General features: G+C 39.4%; 1 protein-coding gene across 1 annotated transcript in view; it reads left to right on the top strand.

Annotated features, from left to right (window-relative positions):
* The first annotated feature begins 10625 nt into the window (after positions 1 to 10625).
* The window catches only part of LOC109473142 (galactose-3-O-sulfotransferase 2-like), a 14287-nt gene continuing 9424 nt past the window's right edge, over positions 10626 to 15488 (top strand). The window contains exon 1 of the mRNA XM_019773042.1: positions 10626 to 10997. Within this exon, the coding sequence (XP_019628601.1) occupies positions 10736 to 10997 (262 nt within the window). The 5' untranslated portion in view covers positions 10626 to 10735. The remainder of the gene's footprint in view (positions 10998 to 15488) is intronic.

Consider the following 15488-nt stretch of genomic DNA (forward strand, 5'->3'; position numbering starts at 1 on the left):
GTGAGAAAGATGACAGGAGAAGGGAAGAAGAATTAGATGGTTACCTGCACGCACTTAAAACGTGCGAGTGAGTAAGGAAACCGTATTTACGCCGCACGTGTAGGTACGGCCTGTACGCGGTAACGTGGCAATCGCACAGAGATCGTAGGTTGTACGCACGTACAACTCACTCACCACTTGCGCAACGAACGATACTCGCAACCGCTCGCGTCCAGTCGTGGTATGCAGACCACGTACTTGTACCTTGCGCCCTGCGAATGGCGTACGCCCTCGGCCGGTACCAAGCAGTAACAACAAACAAAGCAAAGATATGCATCAGGTTCCACGTCGACACAACTCGTCGGCCGCTCATGAGGGAATGGGTGAACATTTTCAATCTCCGCCAAATCAACCAAGATCCAGCTACGTGCCCGAGTATTAATTTCGCTTTTCAATTTAAATTGCAGCGACGGTAAGTCCTGTGTCTTTAAATTCGCAGGTTCAAATTAATTCGCTTTGATCTGACTACAAAGAAACAGAGGCTCTGTCTCTGTCAGCCAAGTCGGCTCATACTATTAATATATGATAGGTATAAGGAACTACAGAAAGGGCCTACTATAGAATCTAATACTAACCTGTAAGTAATGCCTTTTATTTAGAACATAATAAGAACACGGAACTGTTTAATCTTTGCTTGGTAATGTCAGAAATTGGCTGGTAGATATTTTTACAGTTTTATCAGACGCCTCTTTATTATATTCTGGATATTCCGTTACCCTTTATCCAAAAGGCTAATCTTCCCGCGTTTAAACCTATCTAGATTGGGCTTTTTGGGGATCTTTGTGGGGGCAAGGGATCATTCGGTCCCCTCAGAACTCAAGAACGGTATATCGTATGACCGCCATTTTTTTTTTTTTTGTTTACTAGTAATAATCATTCATGTCAAGAATTTGATATCATCATGTGGTTTATTGCCTAAAACCGTTTTTCTTTAAAAACCTAATAGTATACGGCACAGGTTTTAAAAAAGTCTTTATTATATAATATGAACCCTATTCAGACCGGGTTTTTTTGGGCATGATCAGACCGGGAGGAAGGGGGGGGCTTTTGAGGCCCGCCCCCTGTAACTCAACAACCACTTATCGTAGGGCAAACAAATTTTCAGAGAATGGTGGAGTAGTGAAATTATTTCATAACAATTTTTGTAAAATAATGACGTCATGCGACGTCATTATAACGCCATTAATATGGCCGATGACATCATCAAATTAGCATGAATTATTAATATTTATTTATAGAACTTGTATATAATTAAATAACTTTAATGTTTGAACCGAAAATTTGTCCAAAAACAGACTGTCAGAAACCCATTGCCAAGGCAACGGAAAAAGTCCTGAACTTATCTAATTAATATGAAATTGTTGCCAGATGTTTTTTTAATGAATACTCACCAAATTTTACGGTTCTAGCACAAGACGTTCAGGCGCTATCTGAGATGAAAGTGGTCGCGGGCCTCTAAAGTCCCCCCCCCCGTTCTGAATAGGGTTAAGGTCTACCTAATTGTATTTTGCCCATAGCAACACCAGTGACGTCTTAAAAAATGACGTCATGCATATTTAAAATATCTGCCATCTTGGATTGTCATCAGATCAATATTGAATTTTCGAAAAAAAAGTTTTAAGAGACAGCCTGAAACTACTATGGGAATGCGTCGATGAAGGTTAGACATCCAGGTAATACGATACGCAAAAAGCAGTTACTCAAGCAACTGGATACTCTCAGTCACTGACGAAAGCTAGTGGATACTAGCTGAAACGTCTGATGTTTTTAAAATAATATCCAGTGGCTTTAGTAACTGCTTTTTTGCGTACTATGGGAATACACATAACCCAATCTAGACCGGGCTTTTTTGATCTTGGTAAAACTAGAGGGGGGAGCTCATTTGACCCCCCCTCAGAACTCGAGAACGGTATGCGGTATGACCACCAAATTTTAGAGGATGTTGTACAAATAAAATTTTATCTAAAATGTTATGTCGTTATAACATAATATGGTGTCTTTATGACGTTATTAATGTGATTTTATTAGCCTGAACCGTCTAGGTAGGTTATTCCCTGAAAACAAAATGGTATACAACATAACTTTACCAATAGTGTTTATGACAGAATATTAGTGTGTACTAAGTCTTATGTTGCCCATAGCAACACCGGTGACGTCATAAAATGACGTTATGCATATTTAAGATATCCGCCATCTTGGATCATCAATCTTGAAATTTCAAAAAAAGAATTCATTATAAAGCCTAAAATACATTGTAAACATACTAAAGACCTTTATTTAAACCTTTTTTGGAAAAAGAAATGGAACTATTGAAGAATTTTTTAGGAAAATAACCTGTATATACATGTTCTAATGATATGGTCCGCCATCTTGGATTTTTGCCAATGACGTCATCAAATTAGCATAAATTATGCATATATAATGATGAAATTTACATAAAATAACATGGAATGTTATGAATATTAGAAACCATGAGTAACTTGACATAAAACCCATAAAATTCTATTGTTGAAACAAAAATTACTAAATTTAGCAACAAAAAAACCTGTCAGAAACCCTTTGCCATGGCAGCACAAAATTATTATCTTATTCCAATGACAGAAAATTGTTGCCAACAATATTGTAGGAAAAGTCATTAAGTTCGGCCTTTCTAGCGCTAGCCGTTCAGACGCTAGGTGACATCAAAGTTGGCGCGGGCACTTTTGGCCCCCCTCCCCCGTCGTACACTATATGACATCCAGTAGATTCTAGCGGGGACCAATCATAGGGCTGCTGACGCGTCACCGACTAGCGGCTATTAGCACCTTGTTTCATGTAAATGCCATGAACTCAACCAGAGCGCGTATATTGTTTCTTGTTTACATCAGTACTAAGTACTAGTCCTTCCACAATCAGTTAGTAAAGTCATACCTTTGTAAAATCTACTTTGATGAACGAATCAAAACGGACTAGTAGACATTAAATTTACACATTCAAATGTGGCTGCACTTGCGCTAATGGAGCGACCACTACGTACGGGAAGGAACGGATCTTAGCGAAGCCGAGATTTGTGAACCAAACCCAACCCATCGAAGACGGGCCGCCAAACATAGAAATGGAGGGAAATGACAGACAACAAGCCAACAAAGACAACATCACCAGACCAACAAACTTGGAAAACACCACTTCAACGTTGTAAGAACTGTGGAACCTCAAACTAGTATGTTTGCGTCAGCGGAAAGGCTGTCGAAGCATGGGCATGGAGGTTTTTTTACCTCCATGGTCGAAGTAACCACTACATGAAAAACTGCGGCGAAAAAGTAACATGGGTTCGTCCCAAATCTAGACGCAAGTGAGCTACAAAAGTAATAGAACCTATGCATCTATGCACCTATGCATAGAACCGATACATGTACGTACCATAACTTGCCATACCCGGCCAAAGACGACTACATTACTGTTACTCTTTATTTTGTGCTGTATAATGTATATGCGTTACATTATCTATCATTGTCATTTCTGTGAATTCCTTAAAACATCTACTGTTAGTTTATGTAACATTACGTAGTGCTACAATCTGCGTAAAAAGTGGGCTTCATTACGTGTTATCTGCTAAGTCGTGTTGGTATTGAAAACTGTTTTATTTTGCCGTTCTTCTACAAACAGCCAGCAGAATTATGAAGATACTCGTTCTCAATACACATGCAGCAAACTAAAGTAATGGCAGTCCTACGAAAATTCTGTTTGTAATGTATAAGCGCTTTATGTCGACGTACAATGGGTGTGAAATACATGTTTTCGCCCATCGTGTGCCACCGGCTCCGTGGTAATTGGCTACTTTACAAGTGAAAGAACCGCGTCCGTGGGCCTTGATAAATTATTCAAATTATTCAGCAGCCCTCTGATTGGTCCCCGCTAGAAATTTACTGGGTGTCATTCAGTGACGAGCCCCCTCCCCCCCGTCTAGATAGCTAAGGGTTAAAGGACGGTAAATGATTGCCGAACCCATGCGTATATCGGACAGGTTAACCACAGAAGTAAACGTAACCAGTTTTACATACCGATTTGAAAAGACCCTTCTTTCTTCTATTCTGTGAGCTCCTCCGCCTGTTTGACCCTTTGATGTAGGTAAGCCGGACCGGCCCGCTTTCGGGTATCTTGAGGTAATCATTGTCCCCGCCTTCCCTGTACCAAAGTAAAAGCTTTTTTTTACTTCTCCATCCCAATATAAGGTACTTACTGAAGCTGTGGACTAGTGATTGACAATGGAAAAGAAACGCTCAAAAATCGAACAAAACCGGAAAGGCATGCAAGAAAGCCAACACAGATACAAGAGGTCTAAGGACATGTTACCTCTGGCTTCCGTGGGACGGAAATCACAGTGGACCTGTCCAATGTGCTGCAACATCCTCTCTTCAGCTTCTATTATTCTTGACCGACACTAAAAAGCGGTTCACTAAAGCGGGACAGACAGGGCCTGATGTCGTCGAAAGTGGATGACGTTATGTGAAATTGGCGATCGGAAGCTTTTTACAGGATCACAGGGCCATAAACGAAAAGGCACTTTAAACCCTCAACAGTACACTTTCGCCGACTGATTAATCTGTACACCTGGGGTCGGACCCTAGACCAGTTTTTTGCTAATTTTTAGAAATTGTCAACATGACACCAGCTCAATTGCTTTGCTAATTGATGTGTGAACCTCTGAGTCCACATTTCTTACAAAATCATACATTTTGACCTTTTCCTATTTTTAGGCGAAGAAAAGACAAAAGGAAGAAATACCCAAATATTTAAACCCTATTCAGACCGAGTGGTCTTTTGAGGCCCGCGCCAAATTTAATCTTAAATAGCGCCTGAACGTCTTGAGCTAGAACCATCAAAATGGGTGAACACTTCTAAAATGTATCTGGAAAAAATTAATTTCATATTACCTGAATAAGTTAATGATTTTTTGTGTTGCCATGGCAACGGGTTTCTGACTGGCAGTTTTTGGGGAAAATCAGTAATTTTGGTTTTAACATTAAAATTTTCTGGGATTTATAGGGATTTCTGGGATAACCAGCGTAACACAAACACCCATCACACAGTAAGTGCCAAAGACAAACGCAAACAGAATTCTAGAAATCTTCGTCGTGTCGAGGGCGGGCTACTTCCGGGTTTTCGGCCGGTGGCCATATTAGTTTTGGAGTCAAACTTCGGGGTCATGGAAAGTGCGCCCTCGTGGTATAGAAAATGGCGACATCTTAGATGTGGCTTTAGTTGGCCACATTCTCGACTGAGTGATATTTCTATAGCGCCCCATATATTCACGATGGGCGTATTTCTCGTTTAAGGCATTACACCGCATGCGAAACGAAACGAATGCGGAACTAACTATGTCATTGCAGGGCAAACAATGCCAAGGTTCTGTGACATGGTTAAGACATTAAATCATCACGGTGGTAAAATCTGGGCTGCAAAGTTCCCACATTTCATAGAATCTGGACTGTGTTCGATCGTGTTCGATCTGGGCGATTCGAATCGAACCCGCGTTCCATTTCGGGGTTACCTGTGGTCATTTACAAACGCTGCAAACGCTGCAAAACAAGCCCTTCTGCCTGAGTGCCTCGCAACAGATAAAAAACAACACTTTTCTATAGATACAGTTTCCTGGACAATACATGTCCGCTATGATTTTTGGTGGGTACGTAACATGTGACCTTAAATACTGTAATGATTCTTTACACCTGTATGAATAACACAATGTACACTTTCTGCCGCCGATATGGCATGTCTGCAAAACTCGTTTAAACCTGGAAACATGGAGAGTCAAACATACCCAATTTACGGCTCAAAATGACTGTCGTAGTTGTCCCGAAAATCGTGTTTAAGGGATTTGTGAAAAATGGCCTCAATTCGGAATTATTGGTAATTTAGTGAGAAAAATGTAAAAAAAAATGCATTATTTTTACCAATAAGTCGACAAAAACTAGACTTAAAATCAGAAATTAAAAAATCCCTAAAACATGATTTTTGATCTTATTCCTAGTCAGCGAAAAATATAAAATCGAGGATCTGGGGTAATATACGTTGCCAGGTTTAAACGATGTTTGCCTAAAAACGTGACATGACTTGTGCTCAGAAACCCGAAAATAATCGTCTTTCTGAGCAAAATTTAAAAAAAATCAGTGGTTTGACATAAAAAGCTAACATTTAAAGGATGTTAAGACGATAATTTCATTTTAATTTGACGAAATTTACCACAAAATGCTATTTGTTTTTTTTTTCAAATGTTTTACGGTTAGTACAAAACAAGCTTGAATAGCGTCTTGTAACCCGAAACTTTTCGAACGCGCCTAGCAATGGGAAAGAATGCCGTACCCGTAGTGACAGACCGCCGTGCATTTGAATATAAAAAAAAACCCAGCAGCGTAGTAAAGTTTCAGGCAAAAAAAGAATACATTTTCTCTGTTCCCCGTAAAATCCTCAAACTAAAATAACCGTAGAACACTTTACGAAAGATCCCTATGTTGTTTTTAAGAATATTTGCCTTCGACGAGAAGGCTATGAAATCGCTTTCGGCCTGTTTTGCAGATTATACACGGTAAAGTTTGAAGGCATATTCCGTGGTTCACGATTTTTGGCAGGCAGGTTGTCTCGGGGGTGGCCATTGTCAAGGCCAAAAATGGGCTTCGTGGGGGGTTCCTATGTCACTGTAGTTTACCTTGGTTTTTGGTGTTTTTTCCTTGTGTACAGGATATCTCGAGTATCCTTGAATGGATGTTCATGATTTTTAGTGGACAAGTTACCGTTGAGAATGCCGAGGTCAAGTTCAAAGATGAGCCCCGTGGGGGTTTCTATGTCACTGCAGTTGACCTTTGTTTTTTGTGTTTTTTCTTGTGTACAAGATAACTCGAGAATCTTTAAATGGATGTTCATGCTTTTAGTTCGCAAGTTACCATTGAAAATACCAAGGTCAAGTTCGGATACGGGCTTCGTGGGGGGTCCCCACGTCATTGAATTAGAAAGTACTGCAGCGAAACTTCTGGTTTTAAAATCTCGTGATTTGGACGTGCTAGGGTCATGATTTTTAAATGGTAGGTAGCTCTTGTGCTCAGAAAGAAGTGCCGTAAGTTTGGGCCCCGTAGCAGCTTGTTTGGGAAATGCAGAGGCATTTGTTTGAAAATGTTTGAAGTAGGATAGCTCAAGAACCGGTTGAGGGATTGTTGTTGCCTTCGATACGGAGGTAAAGTTCGGATATGGGCCTCGTGGGGGGTTCCCATGTCATTGAATTTGACCTTTTGTGGTGGTCGTTATTGTTGTTAGCGGGATAATTTGAGAATCTGCAAATGGATGTTCACGATTTTTTGCGAGCAAGTTACCGTTGACGATAGCAAGATCAAGTTCGGAAATGGGCGTCGTGGGAGGTCCGTACGTTACTGTAGTAACACTGGTCACTTTTAATTTGGAAAAGACACCAGCAACCCCAAGTATGAAATTCCAGGCAGTTAGCATTATGGAAGCACCCCGAGGTGACTCCTTTCGACGCGGTAAAAATTATAGTAGGGTTCACTAGACAATCACGGCCAATTTATATGTTGAAATATACGGTATATTCTAAAAAAAAGCTATCGTTTTTTAACATAATGACGACCACTTTGATTTGGCCCTCTACCGGGGTCAACGGAACTACAGCCGGCTCACCCTGGAACGTTGTTGCATAATGCCGCGCATTTATACACGAACAGGGAAATCTTCACAATCCAACTCATACGGTGTACAAGCCGATACCTTTCCTTACCACACAGTGCAGTTCATTCATGGCTACCTCTCACATAAGTCGCTTTAGCCAGGATGCAAGAGGTCTGTCTGCACGACTTTCTATACCCGCGTCATAGACCCCGGGGGTCACCCATTAATACTGTGTTCTGCGACCTCAAAGAGTTGATCCCAAAACAACGTTTTCACATGTGAGGAGGCTAGTTCCACGGAGTGTACCGAGTGAATTTCAAGTTTTATGGTCTGAGAACGAATTAATCTGCGTCAAATTTTGCATAAACACGTTTAGATCGGGTTCTCCCGTGTTTATTTTTTTTCGGGTTCTCCCGTGTCTTGGACGTGCGCTACGTTATAGCGTTGTTCTGTTAAAAAATCGATTTCGTTTTCATCTAGCTGGCTGACCCCGCAGCTGACAGAAGTAGAATGTTTTCCTACCGAAAGAAACTTTGCCAGCCGTGTGGGAGTACTTCGCTTTCAGGGTAATAGCATGAAATTATGGACATGGTCGTTGTTATGATGCAAGAGTTTTTGGGGAGGGGGGGGGGCGCACGCCCCGGGATTTTGATGGGCAAGCTTTTAATTGTCGCAATTCTTAATACTAATACGGAGACTTCTTGACGCAAGCTAACCATGAGAAGACCTCAACAGCTACAAGATTATAAAACACAACAACCACAACAACCACAAACTACTGCCGGTACGCCTCATAATTTATATTTCTTGGTAATTTGAGTCTTGCCGAATTCACCGGAGACGAAGGGATTACTACACGTTACATTGTATTCATTATATTTCAGTCCATACCGTGGTATGGATGAAATATATTGTGTTCTCTGATGTTTCTCCTTCTTCTTCTTCTTCTCCTCCTCCTGCCACACAGTCAAAGGGATTCAACTCCGCCATCATTCAGCCAAATGACTTGAAATTTGGCATGGAGGTAGAGTGGGCCAATACCCCCAGGCATTTTTTCATTTTTTACCATTTTCGCATGCGCGAAAATGGTAACTCAGACGAGATTGAGATTGGATGGATGGATCAACGGTTCCACCCTTCAACGGCCATGCAGACATGCTAAGTCACCGCATGTCGCTAGATGTCGTTGTTGCGACGGCCATGCAGACATGCTGAGTTGCCGCATGTCGCTAGATGTCGTTGTTGCGAGTGCACTTTTTACCATTTATGCCTTGGACGTTTGTATACTTTCCATTATGGTTGCTAATTTCAAAATCATAGTTCTATTAATGTTGCATAACAAAGCTGCTGACAAAACAAACTTAATTTGTCTTGAACANATCTCCTTCCCCGGAGGTAATTATTTTACACAAATTCAAAGTAGTGTTTACCAAAAATGTGAATATTGTTCTTTGGGCATTCGTCAAAGGCACTCCTATAAGAAATTTTAGGTCATTTGGTTGTAATATTAGGTCACAGGAGCCAAAAATGTACATTTTTTGTCTGAAAATAGCACAAAAGACCTGTTTCACACCATTTTCAAGTGATGTATGCCAAAGTTGCAAATGTCATTCTTTGAGCATATGCTCAAGGCACCCCTGTACCAAATGACGAATTCTACATTCCGTATTTCTGTAGAAAGACATGGTACAGGCTAGGTCAATAGTATGTTGCTTCGTTCACAAAAAGACTCTCTGACCACTATAACTACGATAATCATCTTCAAAAAGCCTACACTATACATACACACAACACCCACCAAAACAATATCACACTGTCGAAGGCATGAGTCTTCCGAACTCTAGTTGTTACGAAAAAAGAAGAAAATGCCGTTTATTAAGTTAACACTTTTAAGCAGCTGAATATGATTTTGGGAATCGGTTAGACGTTTCAGGTAGCATCCACTACCTTTCGTCAATGACAGCAACTGAAATGCAGGTTTACAAACACGAACAAGCAAACTTGTGATACTTGAAATCCTTAAAATTTAATGATTTCTTTGTCTAAAAAGTTTAAGGAAGATAATTTTATATTAAAATGATGTAATAACTTTCTTCTTAACTTTCTAGGCCGGATAATAATGTATAATGTGATATTTTTAAACTCCCCAATGGTTGATTCAAATCCAAGAATGCAGTTAGGGTCAGATACAGCAGCAGCGCTGGTCTCCTCTCTTTGTATACGTTGATAACTTATGTCAGACTCTAAGTAAAAATCAAGGTAAACTTGGGAATTTTGTAACGTGTAATTCGACGGTAATGATGGCCAACTTTTAGAATAAAACGCTTTTGCAACAAAAAAAAGATGGAACCAGACAGAGATAAAGAAAGTACGTGTGCCCCTCTCCCCAGATTCAATTCTGCATTGCTGGAAGATATGGGTTTTTTTTACATATTGCCACAATGTCATCGGTGTTTATGACAAAAAAAATCTGCTAAATAATAGCAGACCACAGTGTATTACTGTTGAAAGATTGTGACCGTGCCAATGCTATGTTGGTAAAACTGCAGGGTTTGCTTAATATGTATATAAGGATGTGATTTCTGTCTTTTGAAGTGAGTCAATTTTTACTATAGATATATGCAACCTGTGGTTGACGCCTAAAATCATACGGACAGCAACCGACAGCCGGAATCTAAAATGAAACTCATTTGGAAAGGATCTGCCACTGTAGTGTTGTGCTTACTATTGGTCTTTTTTATCAACGTAAGTACATTATACTTTCCTCTAGCAATTTGCCTAGGGCAAACTTTTTGTATAAAGCAATAAAGGATATTACTAGATAGATGTAATTTTCCGTTAAAATGATCCAGTTTTTATAAATGTCCTTGTTTTTAAAGTACGTGTATATGACAAATGTTAACGTGTCTGTCCACAGAGCAACATGACGTTTTACAACAGCCGTTCCGTTCCGAAGGGAAAGATAAAGGGATCGGTAAAAGGAAACAGGCCACCCTCAGCCAAAAGACCAGCGGCTTCCAGCTGGGATCCACGTGCTTGTTTGATGCCAAAACAAAAATTCGTGTTCATAAAAACGCACAAAACTGGGAGTACGACCAGTGTACTCCCGTTCCAAAGATACGCCATCTATCACAACCTCACAGGGCTGGTGGCTAAAGCGGGGGGTTACGTCTCCTGGCCATTCCCTCCAGCTGAAACAGATTATATCCACACCCCGGATGAACATTATGACGTGCTGTTCAACCACATGGTCTACAACAAAACGTGGCTACGGTCTAAGTTCCCTGCCAATACAATTTACATCTGTAAGTATCTTTTCTCTTGCTCTCAATATGATCCGACCAGTTTTTCTTTAAAGAGTAGGGTCCTTCTTGGTGTGAGTGGTTCAAAACTAACAGACTTGTCTTATGCAGCTTGTACTTACATGTACAATGCAGGTGTGTTGCGTCTAAGGGCAGTTTGCCGGAAATGAAAAACACACAAACAATTCAAACATAGTCAGACCTTTCATTTTTGGCCACGCTGGGGCCAGCGGGGGAGGGGCGCTTTATGTTTACTTCAAGTCTAGACAGCAATATAGTAAAAAGAGTTTGACTGTCACATACATCCGCCAAAACATGTTAAACGTTTGAAACACAATTGTTTAAAGGCGATCCATGATTATTGTAGAATAGTTTTAAGTAGTGCCTTGAACCCATAAACCACCGTATGGCACCAAAACTGACTATGTTGCATTCCAAAACGCATTCCATTCCAAATCATGATTTGGACTAAAATTAAATAAAGTGCAACTTACTTCCAAAATGTGGTCCATTCCAAAACATGATTTTTCATGTGAGTCTTTTGCTGTCGTCAATTTTTCTTCCAGGTAATATGTTTGAGTTTTCTGCTGCCATTTGAATAAACTCCACCTAGAAAACTAAAACAAAATTGTGACCCTAGACATAGTTGCCCATATACTTGGGGTCAAAGGTCATTGACAAAGCTGCCTAAAGGCATCTTGTTCAGGTGTTTGGATTATGACATGATAATACATTACTATTTCACTTCATGAATAGTATGAAGTGAAATACTGTTTTTCCAAATGTTTCTTTTTTTTTTCATCTCCTGCCATTTCTTTAAATTGATTCAATTCCTTTATTTTGGAGCAAAATGACCCGGAATTTCGTAGAGGTAAAGTGGATAAATTGCCCCTAGGCATGTAATTAGCTTACCGGCCTCATTTTCAAAATAAAGCTTATAATAATCACAATATATGTATAGCTTATTCAATGCATGGTTTTATATGATAATCATAATATATGTATAGCTTATTCAATGCATGGTTTTATATGATAATCATAATATATGTATAGCTTATTCAATGTATGGTTTCATAGTTTATGTGATTGTAAATAACGTCATGTTGATTTGATTATATGGATGACATATGTGCGCGCATCGGTTTTCGTTTACGACAATCATACAAAACAGCTGGAAACTAATCAAATATACCCTGTAAATTAACCCTAAACAGTACACCTGCGGACCCCAGCACTATATATTCTGTAATATTTTTCTTGTTTCTAAAGATTTTTTTTCTGAAATTTCAGGTAATTGTCACCCACAAAGTTATCCCTTAATACAGTGCAGAAAATTCAGTTTCCCCCATTTAAAAAAAAAAAATTATATCTGATTTTCTTTGGGGTTTGCGCGTCCCCAGCCGGCTTTTGATCATGATGGATACACTGGCGTTCTTATACATTACCTTATTTCCGTTTTTATATGTTTTTATGTACTTATCGTATGGCCACCAAATTTTCAGAGAATTGTGTACTAATAGAATTAAATTCTAACAATTTTAGTGTAATTATGACGTCATATGACGTCAGAGCTAGTAATGTGGTCCGCAATCTTGTATTTTGACTGATGACGTCATCAAATTAGCATATACTATGAATATTTAATGATTTAACTTATCTTTAATTATTTAAGATGTTAATAACGTCAGAAAGGAAGTGTTATTGGATATAAAACCCTGACATTTTAATGTTTAAACCAAAATTACGGATTTTCCCAAAAACTGCCTGTCAGAAACCCGTTGCCATGGCAACACGAAAGTCTTTTAACAAATATGAATTTTTCCCAGATGCATTTCAGGAAAGGTCACCAAATTTGATGGTTCTAGCTTAAGCTGTTCAGTCCCTATCCGAGATTAAAGTTGGCGCGGGTCTCAAAAAAACACTCGGTCTGAATAGGGTTTAAAAATCGGGAATTTCTTCTTTTTGTCTTTTTCTTCGCAAAAAAAAAAGAAAAGGTCAAAACTTATGATCTTTTTACGTAATGTGGACTCAGAGGTTCACACATCAATTTGCAAAACAATTGAGCTGGTATCATGTTGATGATTTCTAAAAATTAGCAAATAACTGCTTTGGGGTCCGCGCGGACCCCAGGTGTACGGATTAATCAGTCCGGGAAGGTGTACTGTTGAGGGTTAATTAACGGTAAGTCCCGATTTTTTTTACTGTGCTGCAACGCTAGTGGGAGGTCAAAGTTCACGGTATTTTTGGTACAGATAGTAGTAGTTACAATCTCGTCATTAGTAGTATTTAGATACATGCAATATATAACTTTGAGATTGCGATAAGTGTAAAGTAAAGCTGTCGAGATTTTAAGTGCTTGTCCTTGTATCTTTGTAAAAACAAATTGGAGATAATTGCCAAGTGCCATTTTTGTAAATAAAGCTGTCGAGATTCAAAAACCTTGTCCTTGTACAATTGGAGCATGATTTATTTAGAATCTTCTATTTTTGTTTGGGGAGGGAGATGGAGTGAAATATCACATTTGCTTCGAAGGAATTGTTGGCATTTCTAGTTCACACTTAATTATGTCAAATTGTCCCTCATAAATTGCAATTTTGCAATTAAGGGTTTATTAACATGAATTATCCCTGTTGATCATCTTTCAGTAAATACAGCCCCATTCTTAAAAATAGGCTATTGTNCCCTGGTTGAATGTCACGAGGTTTGTAAACTTAGATGTTGGGGACAAAGCCATAGAAGAGATTTTGAATAAAATTATATATATATATATATTAACGTTACTTATAATTTAAGTTAAAATGTACTTTTGTGTCTCATTTTTTTATTCTGTTAAAAAGACTCTTAAAAGAGAGAAAACAGGTTATAAACTGTTATATACTTGATTTTTGTAATGTTTTAAACTTAAAGAGTTGAAATATAGAAGTGCATGTTCTCTCATTATATACAATGTTTATGAGAACTAGAACCATTTATATAACTTAGGTAAATTGAAATGCTAGGATGGGGAAAATGTTCGTAAAAACTGTAAGCCTGTAAGCGGCGAAAATGGTCAGCTTTTGCAGAAGCACTTGTTTTGATACATGCCTTTGAAAAATTTTTATGAAGGTTTTTTGGGGCATATTTTTGCCAAAAATGGATATTTGGATCCTGAGCCCTGGTTTTACAACCAAATGATCTGAAATTCGGTATAAGGGTACTTTGAACATGTGTCCACAGAACAACAGTCACATATTTGGCATACACCACTTCCAAATGACTCATTTGGGGGACTTTAATGGCTATTTTCAGCAGAAAAAGTGCCAAAAGTGTTCTATATAAAGAATGGCCTGTTCCATCTGCCGTTGGCCATGGAACACGTGTTCCATTGCGGGTTACCTGGGGTCACATTGCACATAAGTCGTGCGTAATGACCCACACATTCAATTTTATGTGCCTAAGACCTTCAAAATGTATCAAATCTCATCATTGTTAGTATTTGCATACCTGTTATAAGATTAGTAAAGCTTTCGAGATTCAATGTGCTTGTTCTTGCATCTTGTTCTCAATTACATAGCTACTATATAATTCATTTATTTGAGAATCTTTGCCAGTTTTACACTGGGGTAAGTTTGGAATAGTCCACTTTTGCGTGGGAGGGAGATGGACTGAAATATGCTGTATTTGCTCCCAAGCAAATGTCGGCCTCTCTAGTTCACGGTAGTTTCTTAAAGTTTGCGCTGAACAATAGCTTTGAAAAAAAGCAGTTTAACTATGACTGCGTGAGAAACACATTATACACATTATTTTCGTACATTCCTGTGCTTCACCACCATTTAATAAAAACTGTAGCAAAGTTGACCGGTTTCAGACTCCATCGGCCCGGCACAGCTCGCCCGGCAGGACGTAAAAATAAACATTTGGCACGCCGCCATCGGGATATCCCGCAAACTCCCGCGGGATATCCCACAAAATCCCGAATCCCGATTATGCTTATCAAGCGATCTGTACTGTAAAAGCAGTTTGTCTGGAAAGAGCAGAAAAAAACAAGGGAAATCGTAGATTTCAAACCTCCGGGTTTTTTGTGTTCTATTGGTTTAGGTTATTTGTTTTTGTGTAGTATGGAAGTTGCGTAATATGTTTGTATGTGTTTGATGGCTACTGACGGTTGGTTCGGTATGGGCTGTTGATTAACGTGTCTCACAGTCTGACAGCCTGCACCATGGTTATTTCCTTACCACCATGCCTGCACCGTCACCCGCGCCATTACCCCCGTCGTCATCCCGCGCCGTCATTGCTACGCCGTCACCCAAAATTTTTATCGGAACCAGACACCCCTCTGTTTGACCCCTTTTGAATGCTAAGACCCAAAACTGCAACCTCCCCATTCCTTAACAACATGGTAAATTCCATTTTCAGCATGGCGGGGGTGTCCGGAGCACTTAAAAACCTTTTATTTCGACGCCCATAAACACATATGCAATTAAACAAAAACGTTCTGCATCATCTGCAGCCCAA

The sequence above is a fragment of the Branchiostoma belcheri genome, unplaced genomic scaffold (genome assembly GCF_001625305.1).
Source record: "Branchiostoma belcheri isolate BF01 breed outbred unplaced genomic scaffold, Haploidv18h27 scaffold100, whole genome shotgun sequence".
In the NCBI taxonomy this organism is placed as follows: Eukaryota; Metazoa; Chordata; class Leptocardii; order Amphioxiformes; family Branchiostomatidae; genus Branchiostoma; species Branchiostoma belcheri.